The sequence below is a fragment of the Pecten maximus genome, chromosome 9, assembly GCF_902652985.1.
Source record: "Pecten maximus chromosome 9, xPecMax1.1, whole genome shotgun sequence".
NCBI lineage: Eukaryota > Metazoa > Mollusca > Bivalvia > Pectinida > Pectinidae > Pecten > Pecten maximus.
The window spans coordinates 7,987,798-8,007,076 of record NC_047023.1 but is presented as its reverse complement, the minus strand read 5'-3'; the positions used below and the strand labels follow the sequence as shown (position 1 = coordinate 8,007,076).

Sequence of the window (19,279 nt, the reverse complement as noted above, 5' to 3'; positions counted from 1 at the left end):
AAAAACATATTTCTTATCCATGATAAAATTATGAATTTGTTAAAGAGGAAATACTAGTAATGCGATATAAACTATTGTTATGTCCCTAACAATGAGTAATTGGATTTCTTTGTTATAACAGAGCTGGGAGCGAGACTCCATTCCATCCAAGAGTACCATGAAGGTGAAACGACAACTGGCGTCCAGTGGTAATATTTACGTGACGCCACCCGTCCTCGTCCAGTCCAACGACGGAGACACCACCACGGATAAAGACTTTGACGATTTACTGTATGCATTAAAGACAGACGGCAGTTATACCGCTAGTGATGTCAACAGTCTCGACTCGGACAAAATATCAGAAATATCTAGTAAAGTAGATAAATACGAAATGAGACGAATATCCATTGCAGATACACATTTATGAGCTTCACTCGATATTTTGTATGCTGTGAATTAATATTTTGTATTGTCAAATATCAAAAGAACATTGTACATGTATGTTTAAAACTGGTCTGATCATGTGCAGTCATACTTTCTCATCAAGGCTGTGAATCAAGTCAAACTTATTTTATTTTTTATTTTCATTAGTTGTCATAAATTATGTTGCTGTACAGAGAATTCAATAAATCTCTGGGCTTTATATATATTTCCAGAAGGTCAACAGGAAAAGTCCTTTATGTATGATTTCTGTGTTAAGTCAGTGGTACCAACATTTCATCCCCAATTCTAAGTAGGGCTTATTAGACTGATATAACATTTAAACTGCAATATATATCGATGGAACTAGAAGCTTTTTGCTTGTAGGTACAGCAATGTATTACCAGTCTCAGCATTCTAATCTATTTAGAGTTACTTCCCTTTGTCCCATTCCATCGCCATAAGCTAATTAGAGCATTTCCAGTAAAACGTCTAATCCATCCGAGGACTCCAGGTTTTGTTAAGGGGTAGCACCCATAGAATTTAGTTAATTAATTACATAGAAGTAATCCAACTATGGATAGAAGTGGTTTATTTTAGAGTCCTGTGGTTAGGTAGATATATTAATGGAATAGCCCTTCAATAATTAACTTGCACAGCCGGTGTGGGCAGAAAATGAATCTCGGCTGATTGTGATATACATGTTTAAGTTAGATGTAACATGTTGTGCAGTATTTTGAATGGTACTTTTGTTATAAATCTATTGTTTATGTTTATGCAATAGGATATTTGTATAAGCGACCACCAGTGAATTTGAGAAGAAGTTGAAATAGGTGTTGTTCAGGAAAACCATGATTGCGCAATCATGTTACAAAATGGCCACCATTGCTGCAATGCCAAAGTTTTTACAAGGCCGAAAAAATAACACTTTGTTGGCCCTCCTTCCTTAACATCCTCACCAATTTCGAGCTCAATGGCACCAATGGAACTGGAGAAGAAGTTTAAAATGTGTTTTTTAAGATGGCGCATTTCAGACCAATCTAAAAAATAACAACACTTGGTCGGGATCATCTCAGGAACATTTCAGGCAACTTTCTGCCCAACAGCACTGGTGGAACTTGAGAAGAAGTTTAAAATGTGTTTTTGAAGATGGTGGTTATGGTGGCCATCTTGGATTTCGGACCTACCCGAAAAATAACAACACTTGGTTGGGATCAAATCAGGATCTTTTCAGGCAATTTTCAGCTCAATAGCACTGGTGGAACTTGAGAAGAAGTTTAAAATGTGTTTTTCAGGATAGCGGCTATGGCGGCCATCTTGGATTTCGGACCGGCCCGAAAAATAACAACACTTGGTCGCGATCATATCAGGATCATTTCAGGCAAGTTTCAGCTCAATAGCACAGGTGGAACTTGAGAAGAAGTTTAAAACATGTTTTTCAAGATGGCGGCTATGGCGGCCATCTTGGATTTCGGACTGACCCGAAAAATAACAACACTTGGTCGCGATCATATCAGGATCATTTCAGGCAAGTTTCAGCTCAATAGCACTGGTGGAACTTGAGAAGTTTAAAATGTGTTTTTCAAGATGGCGGCTATGGCGGCCATCTTGGATTTTGGACGGACCCAAAAAATAACAACACTTGGTCGGGATCATGTCAGGATCATTTCTGACAAGTATCAGCCCAAGAGCACTGGTGGAACTTGAGAAGAAGTTTAAAATGTGTTTTTTCAAAATGGCGGCTATGGCGGCCATATTGGATTTCGGACCGACCCGAAAAATAACAACACTTTGACGGGATCATCTCAGGATCATTTCTGACAAGTATCAGCCCAAGAGCACTGGTGGAACTTGAGAAGAAGTTTAAAATGTGTTTTTTCAAAATGGTGGCCATCTTGGATTTTGGACCGACCCGAAAAATAACAACACTTGGACGGGATCATCTCAGGATCATTTCTGGCAAGTATCAGCCCAACAGCACTGGCGGAACTTGAGAAGAAGTTTAAAATGTGTTTTCAAAATGGCGGCTATGGCGGCCATCTTGGATTTCAGACCGACCCGAAAAATAACAACACTTGGTCAGGACCATCTCAGGATCATTTCAGGCAAGTTTCAGCCTAATCCCACTGGTGGAACTTGAGAAGAAGATTGAAATGTGAAAAGATTACGCACGGCGGACGGCGCACGACGACGGACGAAGTATGATGACTATAGGTCATTCGTTTGGGTCAGATGACCTAAAAATTGCTTTAAATCATGTAAAGTGGTAATCTAAATATTAGGTTAAAATGCCCATAATAAATGCCACTATATACTAGGTTTGGTTGAATAGCATTGATACTTTTTGCAACTGAGAAACTGAGCTAAACACAAAACCACTATTTGCCAAGTTTGGGTAAAGTTGGAATGCAACTTTTTGAGCAACGGATTTAAAAGCAAAACTTTAAAAGTGAAATTTTCATGTCGCCAACAGAAAAGCAACACTATAATCTCGCTTCCATGATTTTTTGTCGCAAGCGAGACGAAAAATAGTTATATGATTTCCTGGCTACACAATCGTGTACAAATTATGTCCCCTACCTTTACATGGTCGACGCTAGTGAAACGGTCCCCTACCTTTACATGGTCGACGCTAGTGAAACGGTCCCAGCTCATACCACATGCCTCCCCCTCGTGTTGATCCCAGATATCTGACACCATCTGGTGTAGTTCCTGACAAAATAAAGTTTCACATCAGCTGAAGATATAGGATGCATCAGCTTATATAAAAGTACCCACCAATATACCCTATCCTGGTATTTGTATTTCGGATATTCCAGAGACTTCTATACCATTTTGTTAATACAAAAACACAAAATTTTATTTCTTACAGGTTAAGAAACTTCGTAGCTTACTCTAGTATTGACAGAGAAAGAATTACAAAAAATGTTTAAATTGAATCAGTTGATAATTTTTTGGCATAGCCGTATAATATTATTTTGGCCCCGGATATGACGCGAAAGGTGGTGTTACTGGTCAAGATGAAGTATGTGATTGGTCAATGTAGCGGTAGATGCAAAATGCAGATATGCAGTTAAAAACGAAACAAAGTTAAGATTGAATGCAAGCTGAATAAGTGGATGTATCTTTTCAAATGACACATTAATAGAATTATATTCCTGATTCAAACTGATATAATTTTGTTATCCGTGCTGAAATACATTAGTTCGTTAATTTATTTCACCAGCAGTTTACATTATAACCACCAGCATTAAAACTATGCCGTTTATCTTTTTTTAAGATATTTCTTGTTTATATATATCAAGTGTAACCTTGACCTTGAACTTTGAACCCTGAAACAACAATGTCTGACCTATACTCATATTTGACCTTTAAATATTGTGCAAAATCTGTCGAAGAATAACGATGCTAAGTGTTTACATTGAATCGGGACACGACCGGATGAGGCAGCAATCGCAAGACATGAAAAACCAAGACTCCAAACTGTATACTGTATTATGTTTGCTCTATTATAACCCCAGGGGACTTGTTAACCTTCTCACAGAACTGCAATAGACTGAGATAGGTGGCTTTTTACTATGCATGAGCTTATTGCAGGATAGATACAGTGAAACAGCACTCATTGAATACTCTACAAACAGCAATATAATGGTTTGATTCTGTACTTGCCTCTATAGAACTGTTTCTCAGAATATCTAACCGGCGGTCAATCTTGTCCTTACGGCTGGCATAAAAGTGGTCACTTTGGAAGTCCAGGGGCATCACTTGGTAGAGAGAATGGAAGGCATCCGGAATGTCGCAGTAAATCACATCCCAGAAAAACAGTACAAACAGACTGCTAACTGTGGATCCTTCAGCATGCAAACCTGACATCAAATATAGTTCAGTTTTAAATTAATGGCGTACATAAATAATTCAAATTAAAGTGAAAGCTTTCTAATCCAGGTATCGATTCAAAATGTACCAATCCATTATTTCCTTGACAAAAGAAAACAAGAGGTCAAATGGTCCTGAATCATTCACCTGTTCTTCAGCTATAAAGTTAAGACATTGTTGGAAGACTGAATTCATGTGACAATTGAATAAATCTGAATTTAAAAGTAGATGTTTAATAATAATAATCAATTTTTGCACATATAACCTCTGTCACCTTTGTCAAGGTCATTCATTTAAACAAACTTAGTATCCCTTCATCTCAGCATGCGACTGACCCAATACCTTAACCTTTGGAATCTTGAATGATGAATTAAAAAGAAGTCATGAAGAGATATTAACATATCTGACCTCTCTGACCTTGAAATACTGACCATCTGTATATCCGTTCTGACGGTAGTGTTCCATCACAAGTTGTTCCACTCCACAAAATGTCAGGTTGTCTGGATCATCCCCTGACCCTGGTGTCGATATCAGGAAACGAAATTTCGCCCCAGGTACATTGTCTGGTAGGACTTTACCATCCAGAAACACCTGAACAAAAACATATATAATCCCATGTAAAAAGAATCATAATTCAAATATACTGTATACATATGACTCGTCTTCATTCAAACTTCTTTTTTTATTATTTTAATTTGAAAAAAAAAAAATTGTCGGTTGTCAGGAAATATTCAAAATCATAATACGGTAATGAAGTTTAAGTTTATTCCAACCCTTCACAGATCATTATTTCTTCCGCTTTGTTATTTACAGTCAGTCTACTAACTAGACGCTGCCGTAAGAATAATTTTAAAAGTGATTCTGAAAAGTTTTATTTTGTTAATACCGTATAACATATTAAAATGTTTTGATTTGAAGACATCTTTAAAGAGGCTTACCCGCAGACGGACCGGTAAACGGCACATCTCCGATCACTTAATAAACTTCAGTACACGTTTCTATGTGACAAAATTAGAGGCTTTCCGACTTTATTTCTTGAAAACAATTACAGAATATGTATTTAAAAGACGTTTTAAAACTCAACCTGAGAGGGAAATGTATGGAATATAACGGCAAATCTTCTTTGTAAATCGCCGCTGCCTTTGAAGTTATCACTGTGCGGCACTGTTCACGTGCTTGTTTCTTTGATGTGTCAATCAAATTAGACTCCACTTTATAGCGGGGACTTACTGCGGGTTGCGATTAAATAAATAATATTTAAAAAATGAGGTTTTAATATCACTTTTCAGAGTTTTATAAGGAAAATAAAATGAAAAACTCAACAATTCCAACAATCTGTCATGTGTAAAAAATCTTTTTCTATTAGCCAATTTTTCTGATCTCTCTGCGGGCAAGCCTCTTTAAGAAGTTATCAGATTTTTAAAATCAATCATAATTTGTAATTTTCCTTGAATATACAGTGGACCCTCGATAATCCGAACACCTTCGTTCCCAGTCCAAACCGTTCGGATTACGAGTTTTCCGGACTGCCGAATTTTGTCTACCAGGTCAAAAACATTGTCGTGTATGAGTTATCTCCCTTGATTATATACAATCCGGGACGTTTCATAAACACGTCTAATTGTCAGACTTTTTAACAATAAATATACTTATGTTTCTGATATGATTCTTGTTTTGTTTTGTAGAAAGTAAAAAATAAACTTTGTTTTTAAAAGAACATGTAAAGTGAAAGTTGTTTTATTTATAGCGGGCATATGTGACCTACAAACAACACACATGTGCGACGTCCCGGAGGTTCACAAACAAGTAGAAATTACAAACGTTAATACCTTAAATAAAAGACCCGGAATTTACAACTTACCGTCAGTCCATGTTTTTTTTATGATTTTTACGTACCAGAAACCCCAAGCTATATATATCTATTTCAAAGTACGCGACACCAGCGAGAACTACAATGTACCCAAGATGTCCGATAATTATTAAACCCGTATTCACTTAACAATGTGACGCTTAATTAAGTATCAGACGACTATTGACTAATTTGTGTGTAATCAACCCAGTTCTTGTGATCACTGCTTAATACGTAAATGTGTATGCAATTAATAACATGCATCTTTCAATGAGTCGTCGTTTCGCGTAACGGTATTACAAGCCGATATCCGTGTTTACCCAATACAAGTGTTAATGATGTTAATTACCGATGATAAATTTATTACGTGTATTTGAGATTGATTAATTATCGTATCACGTACTGTATGTGTGTGCATAAATTCTTGCTAACTACGAAATAGCAATATGTGTTCCTATAAAAGTTGCCGTCTGTAAAATAACTATCATAGATATTGTACGTCAAGTTGATAAAAGCAAGACCAGGCTATACTATAAAATCCTTTAATACTCTAACATTTAGGTCGTAGAGAAAAAGCAAGGTACCGTTATAAAAACAAAAGCTACACATTGTAACACAGGTAAACACCTGGGGCTAAGACCTGGCAGCGGTCGCTATGACTACGCACAGTGTCAAACGATAGTCTGTACAGCTGTCGACACGGGTGACTTGCCCCGACATTTTTTCTCCTCGTGGTGAAAAAATCGTCCGGATTATTGAGGGAAATTTACTAATTAAAAGTACGTTCCGTTCCCAAAATGGGCTTCCGGAATCGGAATCCGAATTTCCGGACTGGTGAGTACAAATAACGTTACGGAAATCCGTTCCCGTGCATTTCCGTCCGGACTGTGAGTTTTCCGGACTATCGGCGTCCGGATTATCGCGGGTCCACTGTACATGTACACATATTATGTAGTTGATTGACAACTGGTTTTCCTCCTGAAAATTTAACATATTTGTACCTCAGGGTAGTCTACGACCGGTTCATGGTGAAAGGTGACCAGTTGTTCTCTGAACTTTGACTTGGGAGCTGTACAGATTTTCTCTGCCCTTTGAAACAGAGCTAGTCTGTGTCCTGTTCGGACATACTTGTCCTCCAGGGCTTCACCAATACACTTCAGCGTCTGAGTCAAGAAAGGAAAACACGTTGGTTTATATATACAGTAACTTTCACGAAATGTTTTTGCAAAATCACATGCTATCGTAACCTGATACAGAAATTACGTTCCTTAGCTGGCTGTTGAAGCGAGACACATGTCTACCTTAGCTTGCTGTTAATGTGAGACACATGTGAACCTTAGCTGGCTGTTTAAGGTGAGACACATATGTACCTTAGCTGGCTGTTAAGGTGAGACACACATGTGTACCTTAGCTGGCTGTTAAGGTGAGACACACATGTGTACCTTAGCTGGCTGTTAAGGTGAGACACACATGTGTACCTTAGCTGGCTGTGAAGTTGAGACACAAATGTGTACCTTAGCTGGCTGTGAAGGTGAGACACACATGTGTACCTTAGCTGGCTGTTAAGGTGAGACACACATGTGTACCTTAGCTGGCTGTTAAGGTGAGACACATGTGTACCTTAGCTGGCTGTTAAGGTGAGACACACATGTGTACCTTAGCTGGCTGTTAAGGTGAGACACATGTGTACCTTAGCTGGCTGTTAAGGTGAGACACACATGTGTACCTTAGCTGGCTGTTAAGGTGAGACACACATGTGTACCTTAGCTGGCTGTTATTGTGAGACACATGTGTACCTTAGCTGGCTGTGAAGGTGAGACACACATGTGTACCTTAGCTGGCTGTTATTGTGAGACACATGTGTACCCTAGCTGGCTGTTAATGTGAGACACACATGTGTACCTTAGCTGGCTGTTGTTGTGAGATATATGTACCTTAGCTTGCTGTTTAAGGTGAGCATCATAGTTGAGAGCGAGACGTTCCCACCAGTGGCCGCGGTAAGTTACACAGTAGGTTTGCTGGCTCAGTAACTTTTCCAGAAGTTGGACTGCCTGTGTATAGTTCTTCCTGCGCTGAAGTATCTCCACCCCCTGGTTCATCACTCGGACACATACACCACACGCTGTGTAGGACCGGAGGAAATCGGGCAGGTTTATGTCATGTCTGGTACAAAGGAAGAGATAAATATCACTCAAACATACCACACATTGTGTATAATTTACATATCAAAATCGCGAAATTAAGCCCTCACCCCCACGAAAATAACCATGTTTACTGTAAGTGATTTACAAGACCAATGTGTGGCAAAGGCTTTTTAACTCCTATACGTATATGAGGTCTTATTCCACCTGATTACATTGGTGGATATTACAACCTCATATCCCATCAGCGTATGTTTCTTGTAACTGCCAGCGCCCTGATTCTGGGGCGCGACAAAAAAGTGTTATAAACCATCAAGAACGATAATTCATGTAACCAACTATGTGCACACTTGTTGATAAAGTACTAATCCATTATGTACAAACTGTTGATGGACACCTCTTAAATATAATCAAATACACAATAATTCACTTGCAACCTACTGTGTTCAAATATTGGGTCACTAAAACAACTTTGCTTTTCCGGTTATTATAAAATACGGAATACAAATAAAACGGATAGAGTAACGCAATATTTTCACAGCGTTTCGTTTGCTTCGTCTATTTCAACTCCAAATTTTTATAAACTGGAAATAACCCTGAGAAGTCACAGTCAAAACAAGTATAGCGATATATACAAATGGGACCTACGCTTAAACGACAAGAAAGGCTTATAATCACTGATTTTGGATATAGATATGGACACAATATTTTAACTGTGTTTATAGAATTATGTAAGTCACATCGTATAAAATGTGAGTTATTATAACTTTTAAGCGATTTCAATTAGAGGTGTCGCAGCAACAGGTTCTACATGCGATGGTGATTAGAGGTTACATGACAGCCTGTCAAAAGTTTCCTGTCGTTTAAACCTCTAATATTATTGGAGTAAGGCTTTTTATGCTTTTATCTAATACCTAACAGAGTAAAATTACCTCAGTACAGCGGAATCCTGTAATAATCTGTCATACTCTGTGTGTGCCGATTGGTAGATATCAAACGCCCGATCAAAGTCTTTTTTCTCTATCCTTATTAGTATATCACTTTCCATTGTCACAGCATTGGCGAACCTGGTTCCAAATAAATACAATTTCAGTAAAATTTTTACCAATATCATAATCAAAGCTGTGTCAAGATTGACAGTGAACAGGAATTCAATTTGAGATGACGAAATGAAAATATCTACTAAATTATTTTTTAAATTATAGTGCTTTACCTCAATATCGCGAATTAATTTCCAAAATTATGCTGCTCCTGAATTAAATGTCCCAAAATACAGACATGCTCAAGTTAATTCCATATCTAGATTGTTCCTGAGAAAACTCTCCCTGTCCCCTATTACAGGTTTAACTTTGTTCCTACAAGCAGGGTGTACCACAAGGAAGCATCCTCTCCGTCACTTTCTTTGGCACAAAAATAAATAATATTTTCAAAACTCTTTCCTGATTGTTTGACGGATCGCTAGGTTATATTTGTTAATTTTTGTTTCTAGTTCGTACCTGAGGAAAGTGTCCCTGTCCCCAAATATAGCCCTGTTCTTGTTTACCGTGTAGGCTGGGTACACCAACTTTCCTATGTTTACTTGTAGCATCTGGAAGCTGGAAAATTAGGTAATTTATTCATTAGTATTAATTCATTTTAGAGCATCATTAAACTTAAATCTCTCAAATTACATTTTTTCCTCTTCTCATAACAATATCATTTTATATCAACTAAATGAAGGCACATTGAACAATTATACCATGATTTCAAGAAAGATCTTTTTGAAGGAAGCTATTGCATTTAACCCCGCTAGAGGCCAATGGGCCTATAGGGATAACCAGGACATATGCTCAAGAAGAAGTTCAACCCCTGGGAACTAAGGGTCACAGTCCTAAAGCATGAGAACTGGGGGGGGGGGCACAGTCCTAAAGCATGAGATCTGGGGTCACTCACAGTCCTAAAGCATGAGATCTGGGGTCACTCACAGTCCTAAAGCATGAGATCTGGGGTCACTCACAGTCCTAAAGCATGAGATCTGGGGTCACAGTCCTAAAGCAGGAGATCTGGGGGGGGGGGGGGGGGGGGGGGGGGGGGGGGGGGGGGCACAGTCCTAAAACATGAAAACTTGGGGGGCACAGTCCTAAAGCATGAGAACTGGGGGGGGCACAGTCCTAAAGCATGAGATCTGGGGTCACAGTCCTAAAGCATGAGAACTGGGGGGGGGGGGGCGGCAGTCCTAACATGAAAACTTGGGGGGCACAGTCCTAAAACATGAGAACTGGGGGTCACAGTCTTAAAACATGAGAACTGGGGATCACAATTCAAAAACATGCAAACATGTGGTCACAATCCTTAAGCACAGGGAATAAAGACCACAGTCCTTAAGCATAGGAACTGGGGGTCACAGTCCTAAAGCACAGAAACCAAGGGCCACAGTCATAAAGACTAAATGTTAGGACCAGTGAAGAAGATTTAACTATTACAAGTTATCTTAGATAGATTACCACCAATAATATAATGACATTACGGTGACTTACAGCTGTTGACCCTGACTACCAGTACCATTGTCTTCATCCAGAATTGTGTCATTTAAAGAGAACAGCATCAACAGCCTCAGGAACACGGTTCTTGGTTCTTCCATCAGGTGTACACAGCCCCCCAGTAATTTCTTGGCTCTGTCAAACAAACATTAAAATTTCAATATTAGTTCAGCAGAACCCTTCCAGAAAGCTTTTAAAAAATTGTTTATAGTTATTTAATACATTATACATTAAAGACAATTAATTCTGTTAAAACTGAAGATTTCGATTTAAATATTTTGAAATTTGGTTGGTTGCAGTTAATTTTGTTTTTGAAAAAAAAAGCCATTTAATTAAATTCTAATATAAATGCATATAACTTTATGGAAGTCCCCTCACGAGTGATAGTTGCTTGAAAATCTAAAGATCGACCAATTAAAACACATTCAATATAATGACAAGCTACAATGTTTATGTACAAACTTCTTACATGTTTAGTCAACATTTTTATTCAGAGTTTTTGTTGGCCTCATGACAAGAACTCAAGAACTTTTTAAGCACATTCTCTCATTTTTCAAGGTGCATTATTTTGTCCAGACTTGTAGGGAATTAAGGTGATTTTTTTTAACATGATAAAAGTAACAGGATTAAGTCATGTAATTTAATTATTCAGAAGACTGTGGTTGTAATAAATAACCAAACACTGAAATCTGGATATCATCGAAAATTGATTTAAAATTAAATATGCCAATGATCAAAAAAAAATATTTTGATCATTTTCTCATCATGACCTATTGAAACCTGAAAATGCATTTTTACAGCGAGCATGAACTCCAGTACTTTCAAGCACTTGTGTAAGAGCAAATTCCAAAATTTCAACACTTTTCCAGCACTCTCCCCAAATTTCAGCACTTTTAATCATCTGTATGAACCATGTGCCTGTTTTATTGCACAATGACCAGCTAGGATGATTTTGAGGCAGATTTTCATTGTAGTAGCTAGTGGCCACCTCAATGATAACCATACACATCTAAAGACACAACAATATCAGTAAAGGATTGTGTGTGATTTCAGATTCCTGAGAACACAAACTGACCCTGGTAAGGATCAAACTACACTCCTCAGATCTCACATCTCAGATCCCGAGATTGTATAGTCCAATCCTCTATCAATTGCCCAAACCCCAAGGAGAAGAGATACAGGTAACGGTAAATTCTGTATATGTGAATTGTGACCCACCTGTTTATCATGGTACTCGAACCCCCAAAGCCAGCGACCTTGAACATGGAGCCGATCGTGTTCTGTTTACTTTTCTTCATCAGCGTCTGTATAATATCGGGCTTGTTCAGATTCGTCACATTGATGTGATAGGTTTTAGCCAAAGTCTTCAAATCTCCAGCAGTCAGGATGTTCAATGTCACCTGAAGGTCAGTCAAACCTTCAGCTGAAACATAGTACTAGTTTATAGGTACAGTAATATACATGTATATAATATATAATGCTTCCAATCTTCCTATTTTGGAGAGACTTCAAATTAAATTTTTATATAAATTACATGCAACGAATATCACATCTTTATAAAATCTGATTAAAATATAGATGCTCATTCTCACTACGTTACATGAAATCTAACAACATCGCATAAGGGATCAAGTCAGGATGACCTTTTGGATTAACCAATCAAATTACTACTTACAGAATCTTGGAAGTGAATTTCGTATGTGCGAAATAGCATGACTAAAGTACAATGTTTGTATAATTTGTCAATCTGTTTCAAGTCATTTCGTCCATGAAGCTACAGCTATATACATGCTGTACCGAAATGGTTAGCTTCAGATGCTTGATGTGAATAATGGGCGAGATTGTGACATCGAAAAATTGACAATTTGACCTGTAAGTGAAATATTGAGATAAAGGTAACCAGAATGTGACCCCTTATGCGATGTTGTTTGATGTTTATGTAAAGTAGTGAGAATGAGTACCTTTATCTTAATTAGATTAATCTTTATAATCAATAATTTAAACAAGAGATCCCAGAGGGATCTTGGCGCCCACCATTGAATGATCTTCATAGGTTCCATGTCAGATTGATCTTTTCTCTACTTTTCCCTTCATTTTACTAATCTGTGCAAATTGAGACATCCCTCCAGTACTTTTCAAACAAGGGAATCCTAGCTATATAAGAAATTTGAGATTTAACGATAATGGCTGTTTGTTTGCCAGGTTGTTTTCAGGACAGATTGGTCCAAAAATGCAATACAAGGGACCAAGGGGAACCTACTTATGAAATTTGAGAAAGATCCATTCAGTACTTTCTCAGAAATAGCGATAACAAACTTCAATTGTCAAAATCCAAGATGGCGGTCTGTCGGCCATATTGTTTTCCAATTGATCTCAAAATGCAATAAGCATAACGAGCCACCAAGGGGAACCTCCATATGAAATTTGAGAAAGATCCATTCAGTACTTTCTCAGAAATAGCGATAACAATCCTCAATTGTCAAAATCCAAGATGGCTGCCTGTCGGCCATATTGTTTTCAGATTGGTCTCAAAACGCAATATGCATAACTAGGCACCAAGGGAAACTTACATATGAAATTTCAGAAAGATCCATTCAGTACTTTCTCAGAAATAGTGATAACAAACTTCAATTGTCAAAATCCAAGATGGCTGCCTGTCGGCCATGTTGTTATCTGATTGGTCTCAAAACGCAATATGCATAACTAGGCACCAAGGGGAACCTACATATGAAATTTCAGAAAGATCCATTCAGTACATTCTCAGAAATAGCGATAACAAACTTCAATTGTCAAAATCCAAGATGGCTGCCTGTCGGCCATGTTGTTTTCCAATTGATCTCAAAATGCAATATGCATAACTAGGCACCAAGGGGAACCTACATATGAAATTTGAGAAAGATCTCTTCTGTACTTTCTCAGAAATAGCGATAACAATCTTCAATTGTCAAAATCCAAGATGGCTGCCTGTCGGCCATATTGTTTTCAGATTGGTCTCAAAACGCAATATGCATAACTACGCACCAAGGGAAACTTACATACGAAATTTCAGAAAGATCCATTCAGTACATTCTCAGAAATAGCGATAACAAACTTAAATTGTCAAAATCCAAGATGGCTGCCTGTCGGCCATGTTGTTTTCCGATTGGTCTCAAATTGCAATATGCATAACTACGCACCAAGGGGAACCTACATATGAAATTTGAGAAAGATCCCTCCAGTACTTTCTCAGAAATAGCGATAACAAACTTCAATTGTCAAAATCCAAGATGGCTGCCTGTCGGCCATGTTGTTTTCAGATTGGTCTCAAAACGCAATATGCATAACTATGCACCAAGGGGAACCTACAAATGAAATTTGAGAAAGATCCCTTCAGTACTTTCTCAGAAATAGCGATAACAATCTTCAATTGTCAAAATCCAAGATGGCTGCCTGTCGGCCATGTTGTTTTCCGATTGGTCTCAAAACGCAATATGCATAACTAGGCACCAAGGGGAACCTACATATGAAATTTGAGAAAGATCCCTTAAGTACTTTCTCAGAAATAGCAATAACAAACTTCAATTGTCAAAATCCAAGATGGCTACCTGTCGGCCATGTTGTTATCCGATTGGTCCCAAAATGCAATATGCATAACTAGGCACCAAGGGGAACCTTCATATGAAATTTGAGAAAGATCCCTTCAGTACTTTCTCAGAAATAGCGATAACAAACTTCAATTGTCAAAATCCAAGATGGCTGCCTGTCGGCCATGTTGTTTTCCGATTGGTCTCAAAACGCAATATGCATAACTAGGCACCAAGGGGAACCTACACATGAAATTTGAGAAAGATCCCTTCAGTACTTTCTGAGAAATAGCGATAACAAGAATTGTTTACGGACGGACAGACGGACGGACGGACGGACGGAGGGACGGACGACGGACCACGGATGCAGGGCGATTTGAATAGCCCACCATCTGATGATGGTGGGCTAAAAATCCAATTGATCCATCAGAGAGAGCCGTTAAAATGAATTGACAATTATTATAGTGAAAATGTGCTGTTTTAAGGTATGATTTACCAAATTTCAATTCAGTTCTTTAACATCCTATTTTCATCATCTTGATCTGCATATAAAAGATATAGATAATGAATCCTTATTAAATTGAGTTGAAGATCTTTCTTTTAATTCTTAGTTGATCAGCTGGTTTAAATTTAAGTCATTAGTATTAAAGACTACAGTATTCTATACAGGTATAACCATTCCGAATAATTCATTATTCAGTTTTTTAGTCCTCTTTTTTGTTTGAGAGGGCCAGAGTGTTACCTGTCTGAACAAGGTGACGCTGGGCCAATTCTTCCAAAACTGGAATCAGATCATCCTCTATTTCCGGATATTTTATTCTCGATGCTGGTAACCAAGCCAACTTCCTGGAGAACAGACGAATATACAACTTCTGGGCCGATTCTGGAATAGAAATGGTAATGATCACTTCATAAAATAAAACAAATTTATAACGGTAATCATATAACCTCTTAATGAAATACAACAAATTTATTATAAGCATGAGAACATTATATCTGCTTCCTATAGATTCAGAAATTACATCAATGAAAATCATTTTTTTTTTTTAAATGATCCTTACCTGAGCATGTTTGAAATTCTCCAATAAGTTTCATATCGTCTTCACTGAAGAGTCTGACATAGTCGGATTCCCCCAATACCGTTGTCATGATCACTTTGAAGTTTTCATGGTAGTATGGCGTTTTGTACTTTTCCTTCAAATCTTCTCCTACACTGTCCGTCTGACTGTCCGTCACTACACTGTCCGTCTGACTGTCCTTCATTACACTGTCTGTCTGACTATCTGTCTGAATAATTTCTGTCCCGCTATCACTTTGAATGTCCACACGCATTGTCTGAGATTCCTCTGTTTGGCAGATCCTACTATCCAACTTAGCTTCTCTTTTACTTGGGGAATTCTTTTTAGATTTCTTACTCATCAGACTCTGTTTATCAGAAATGTGCCGTTTGGTTTGGCAATCAGATTGAGATGATGTAGACGGAGTACTGTCCTCCAATGTCAATAATTCTGATGAAGTTTTATTTTCACATACACGTTTCGATGCGTCCTTTCCTGCGTAGTCAGTCTTAGCATCTGTACAATGTTTTGTTCCGTCTGTTCTGGAATATTTCACACTCTTTGACAAATCCTTCGTCCTATTTTTTTTAATCGACGATCTACTTTCAAGCGGAACTAAATCTGAACTGTTCTTTTCTTTACTTTCTTCCTTCATTTGTTTTTTCAACGATTTAGAATTTTTTCTTTTCTTCTCTTCCGTCATGAAATCATCATCATCCTGCCATAACTTTCTTTTCCCGAGCAACCTTTTTGCATTTTGCGACGCTTTAACTTTGTCACTGTTGACTTTCAACTTATTCTCTTTTTGTGACGGAGATTCTTCTTCACTGTCAATTTTCGTTTCATTGTCACCCGTTTCAATTTTCATTTCGTTATTTAATTTACCTTCCACAATTTCACCTTCAGAACTTTCCTTTGACATAGATTTCTTAAGACGTAATCTCGAAGAACTTCTGTGTTTTTTAAAGTAAGGAGATGTGGGTTCTGGAATCGTCACTTTAGAATCATCTTTATTTCGGGTCTTTTGAAAATATTTACATTCCACTTCAACTATGGTGACATCATCAGAATCTTTGTCATCACTTGGCCTGGTACTGGAATTGTCCTGTTCAATAGTGGACGGAATGTTTGGAGAACCTTTCGACATACCAGCAGTCTGCTGTTTGAACATGGCTGTTATAGTTTGAACACCTTTCACAGGAGATTTCTTCTGCTTTTGTTTTCCCCATTTCTTTGGACTTTTCCCTATCCCTTTGGGTTTCATGTTTTCTGGAAAAAATAATTATATATATACATATATTACTTATTACTAGTAGACAAAGTGTGAATCAAACAGAACTCAGAGCAACTTCAAAGTGGAAACAATCGAAATACCACTAGATACAACAACCCTTTATAATTACCATGACACCACTGTATAGCTAGTGAGTAATGGCCAAAGTTAATTGTTACATCCTGCAGTCAATCACATCACAATTCAGTGATAAATCTACATGCAAGTCCGGTCCCGTACTCATAGAATTTTGTTGGAACAGAGTTTCTCGATATATTTAAATTTAACATTATATTGTGCAACTCATTGTTTTAGCAATGCACAATTGAAAGGGACTTGCGAAATTAATTGATCAATGACAATATATGAATTAAGTGTATATATTTGTGGAATATGGATGGATGAATATATTTTCTAGACTAGTACTGCATGAGAGCTCATAAGATCAAGGTACATATATAATGTACAATTGTATCGTACACATTTTACTACATTGTGTACAACATTTCTAAGATGAAATTTTTGGGAATACATGTTCCTTAGCTGCAATTTCATATACAACTGTGGCTCTGATAAGACTTTTTGATTTTTTTATTTGAATGAAGGAGACTTTACAACTATATGTACTAGTATATTAGGAAGGAATATAATGACAAACATCTTCCCCACGCTCGGGTTTGAACCAACAAGCTCTTGGTCTCTAGATGGACACTCTACCACTAAGGCTAAAGGGAAATTCTGCTAGCCGGATCATGAACTAGCGAGTTGACCCATGCTCTCCTCTTTTACAGCTACTCCCTCCTTCAGTCTCTGTACACGATCGACACACAACCCATTTTCCTAGTGCCAACAAAGCCTCTCAATCTCTTTATTTATTTATTCATTTAGTATTGTATTATGGCCCATTAACTCAATTTCTCACAATAATAAACCATCAATAAATAGGTTTTGTAGGGTAAATGAATATATCCTTTATCCATAAATGCTGATGCACTTCGCAATTTTTCAGCACATGTATTCTAGTAAATTTTGTTTTTCTTAATTTACCTTTTCCTCAACAGAATTAATTAGAATTGTGTCATTCAACGAAGAATTAAACAATTTTTAGTATGTTATATGTTTTCTGGTTTCTGTGTGAAAATATAGTCATAACTATTGTGAAAGAAATTTTATGGTTGTGTTATATACATATACCAATAAACTAACATATGTCAATATTTGAAACCTGCACCAAAACCTTAGCGACACCAAACGATGTCGGAGAATTCCACGTTTTTCACATTAGTAGTAATATAAGCTCTGGCATGGTGCCAGGTTTATCTGTTTATGTCCAACAAATTGGAGTATCCAAATCCTTATACAGTAGCATGCGAGACCGCTGGTCGGTCGATTTATAATCTGACGTAGTCTGCGACCTGTCAAAAGTTCCTCGTCGTGTTGAACCTCCACATTGAGTAGATTCTATTTATTCTCACTGGACCAAAATGAAATCCACGATTCAGCAAAAAAAATCAGAATGAGGGATCGACGTACAGCGACTGACATGTACTTGTACCTACAAATCAAACGTGATAAGATAGTCCATATCTAGCTACAGTAACTATAGACTGCTTACAAGTGAACAGATCTAGAGGGGAGATCGACACCTAAATCCACAACCTACACACGTTGTTGTTTATGTCCAAATAAACTTGGCGCTGGTTTCCGACAAATCAGATTCATTTAAACACTTCAACAAAACTCGCTTTAAAGTAAAGCGCCCAACTAACCCAGATCAAATAATCTAATTTAAAAGCAGTCGGAACACCTCATCTTCGTGCGTCTAGTTTCGTGGAAAATAACGAGGGGTTCTGATTGAATTAGATCTGATACCGTATTAATGATAAAATGCACAACCGAAATATAATGAAAGGCCTAATCAAAACAAAATAAATAAAATTTTGTTTTAACACGAGACTAAAATGTAATGTGAAGGAATATTACATTATTGTAGACTCTAGTTTGTATTCACAATGTGTATTTTTTAAGAAATGAATAATTTTTACTCTCATATAGGCTAAAATTCATTTTAGTGCATATTGACTATAATCAACAAACCATGCCGTTCCACTTAAACTCTGACTGTTTAAGAAATTAAGCAGCTGCTTTTAAAATATTTGCAATGTTTCTTTCATTTCATACCCCAAGAAATTAATTATTTTGAAAAGTAACTAGACTAATACATTATAACCTAAGTTCAAAACTAATGCCATAGCTCATTACTTTTAATATTACCATGTTATTCATTGAGCTATACCTGTACATAACTCTTCAATTTTCTTCACAAATATAATTACAAATCAGATTTCTGTATAATATTGATAATTTTATTCAAATTTCAACAACAATATAATTTTGTATAACAATTAACAATATATCAACAAGAAAATCACATTAAAAAAAATACTCAAAATTAAAAATTTCACAATGTTACATTAACACTATCATTTACATGTGTTAGTGTTACGTACAGAGAGAAAATATGTTGTCTACATGATTTTTCAATAATCACGATCAAAGTAAGGAGACACTGATGAGCTACATAACTTTTGTAAAAATATA

The 19,279-nt window shown here is 37.1% G+C and overlaps 2 protein-coding genes across 2 annotated transcripts in view; one reads left to right on the top strand and one right to left on the bottom strand.

Moving 5' to 3' along the window:
* LOC117334177 (adhesion G-protein coupled receptor V1-like) overlaps positions 1 to 1,167 on the top strand; it is a 58,839-nt gene extending 57,672 nt beyond the window's left edge. Inside the window, exon 38 of the mRNA XM_033893650.1 lies at positions 122 to 1,167. Coding sequence (XP_033749541.1) covers positions 122 to 406 — 285 coding nt within the window. The 3' untranslated portion in view covers positions 407 to 1,167. The remainder of the gene's footprint in view (positions 1 to 121) is intronic.
* LOC117334883 (fanconi-associated nuclease 1-like) lies at positions 522 to 18,412 on the bottom strand. The gene is made up of 13 exons (XM_033894722.1): positions 18,294 to 18,412; positions 15,409 to 16,674; positions 15,090 to 15,230; positions 12,003 to 12,207; positions 10,782 to 10,919; positions 9,762 to 9,860; positions 9,198 to 9,332; positions 8,059 to 8,287; positions 7,126 to 7,287; positions 4,707 to 4,866; positions 4,069 to 4,265; positions 2,980 to 3,111; positions 522 to 527 (listed from the first exon to the last, which is right to left on the bottom strand). The coding sequence occupies exons 2-13, from the start codon at positions 16,667 to 16,669 to the stop codon at positions 522 to 524; spliced, it is 2,865 nt and encodes a 954-aa protein (XP_033750613.1). The 5' UTR covers positions 16,670 to 16,674; positions 18,294 to 18,412.
* Between the last annotated feature and the right edge of the window lie 867 nt (positions 18,413 to 19,279).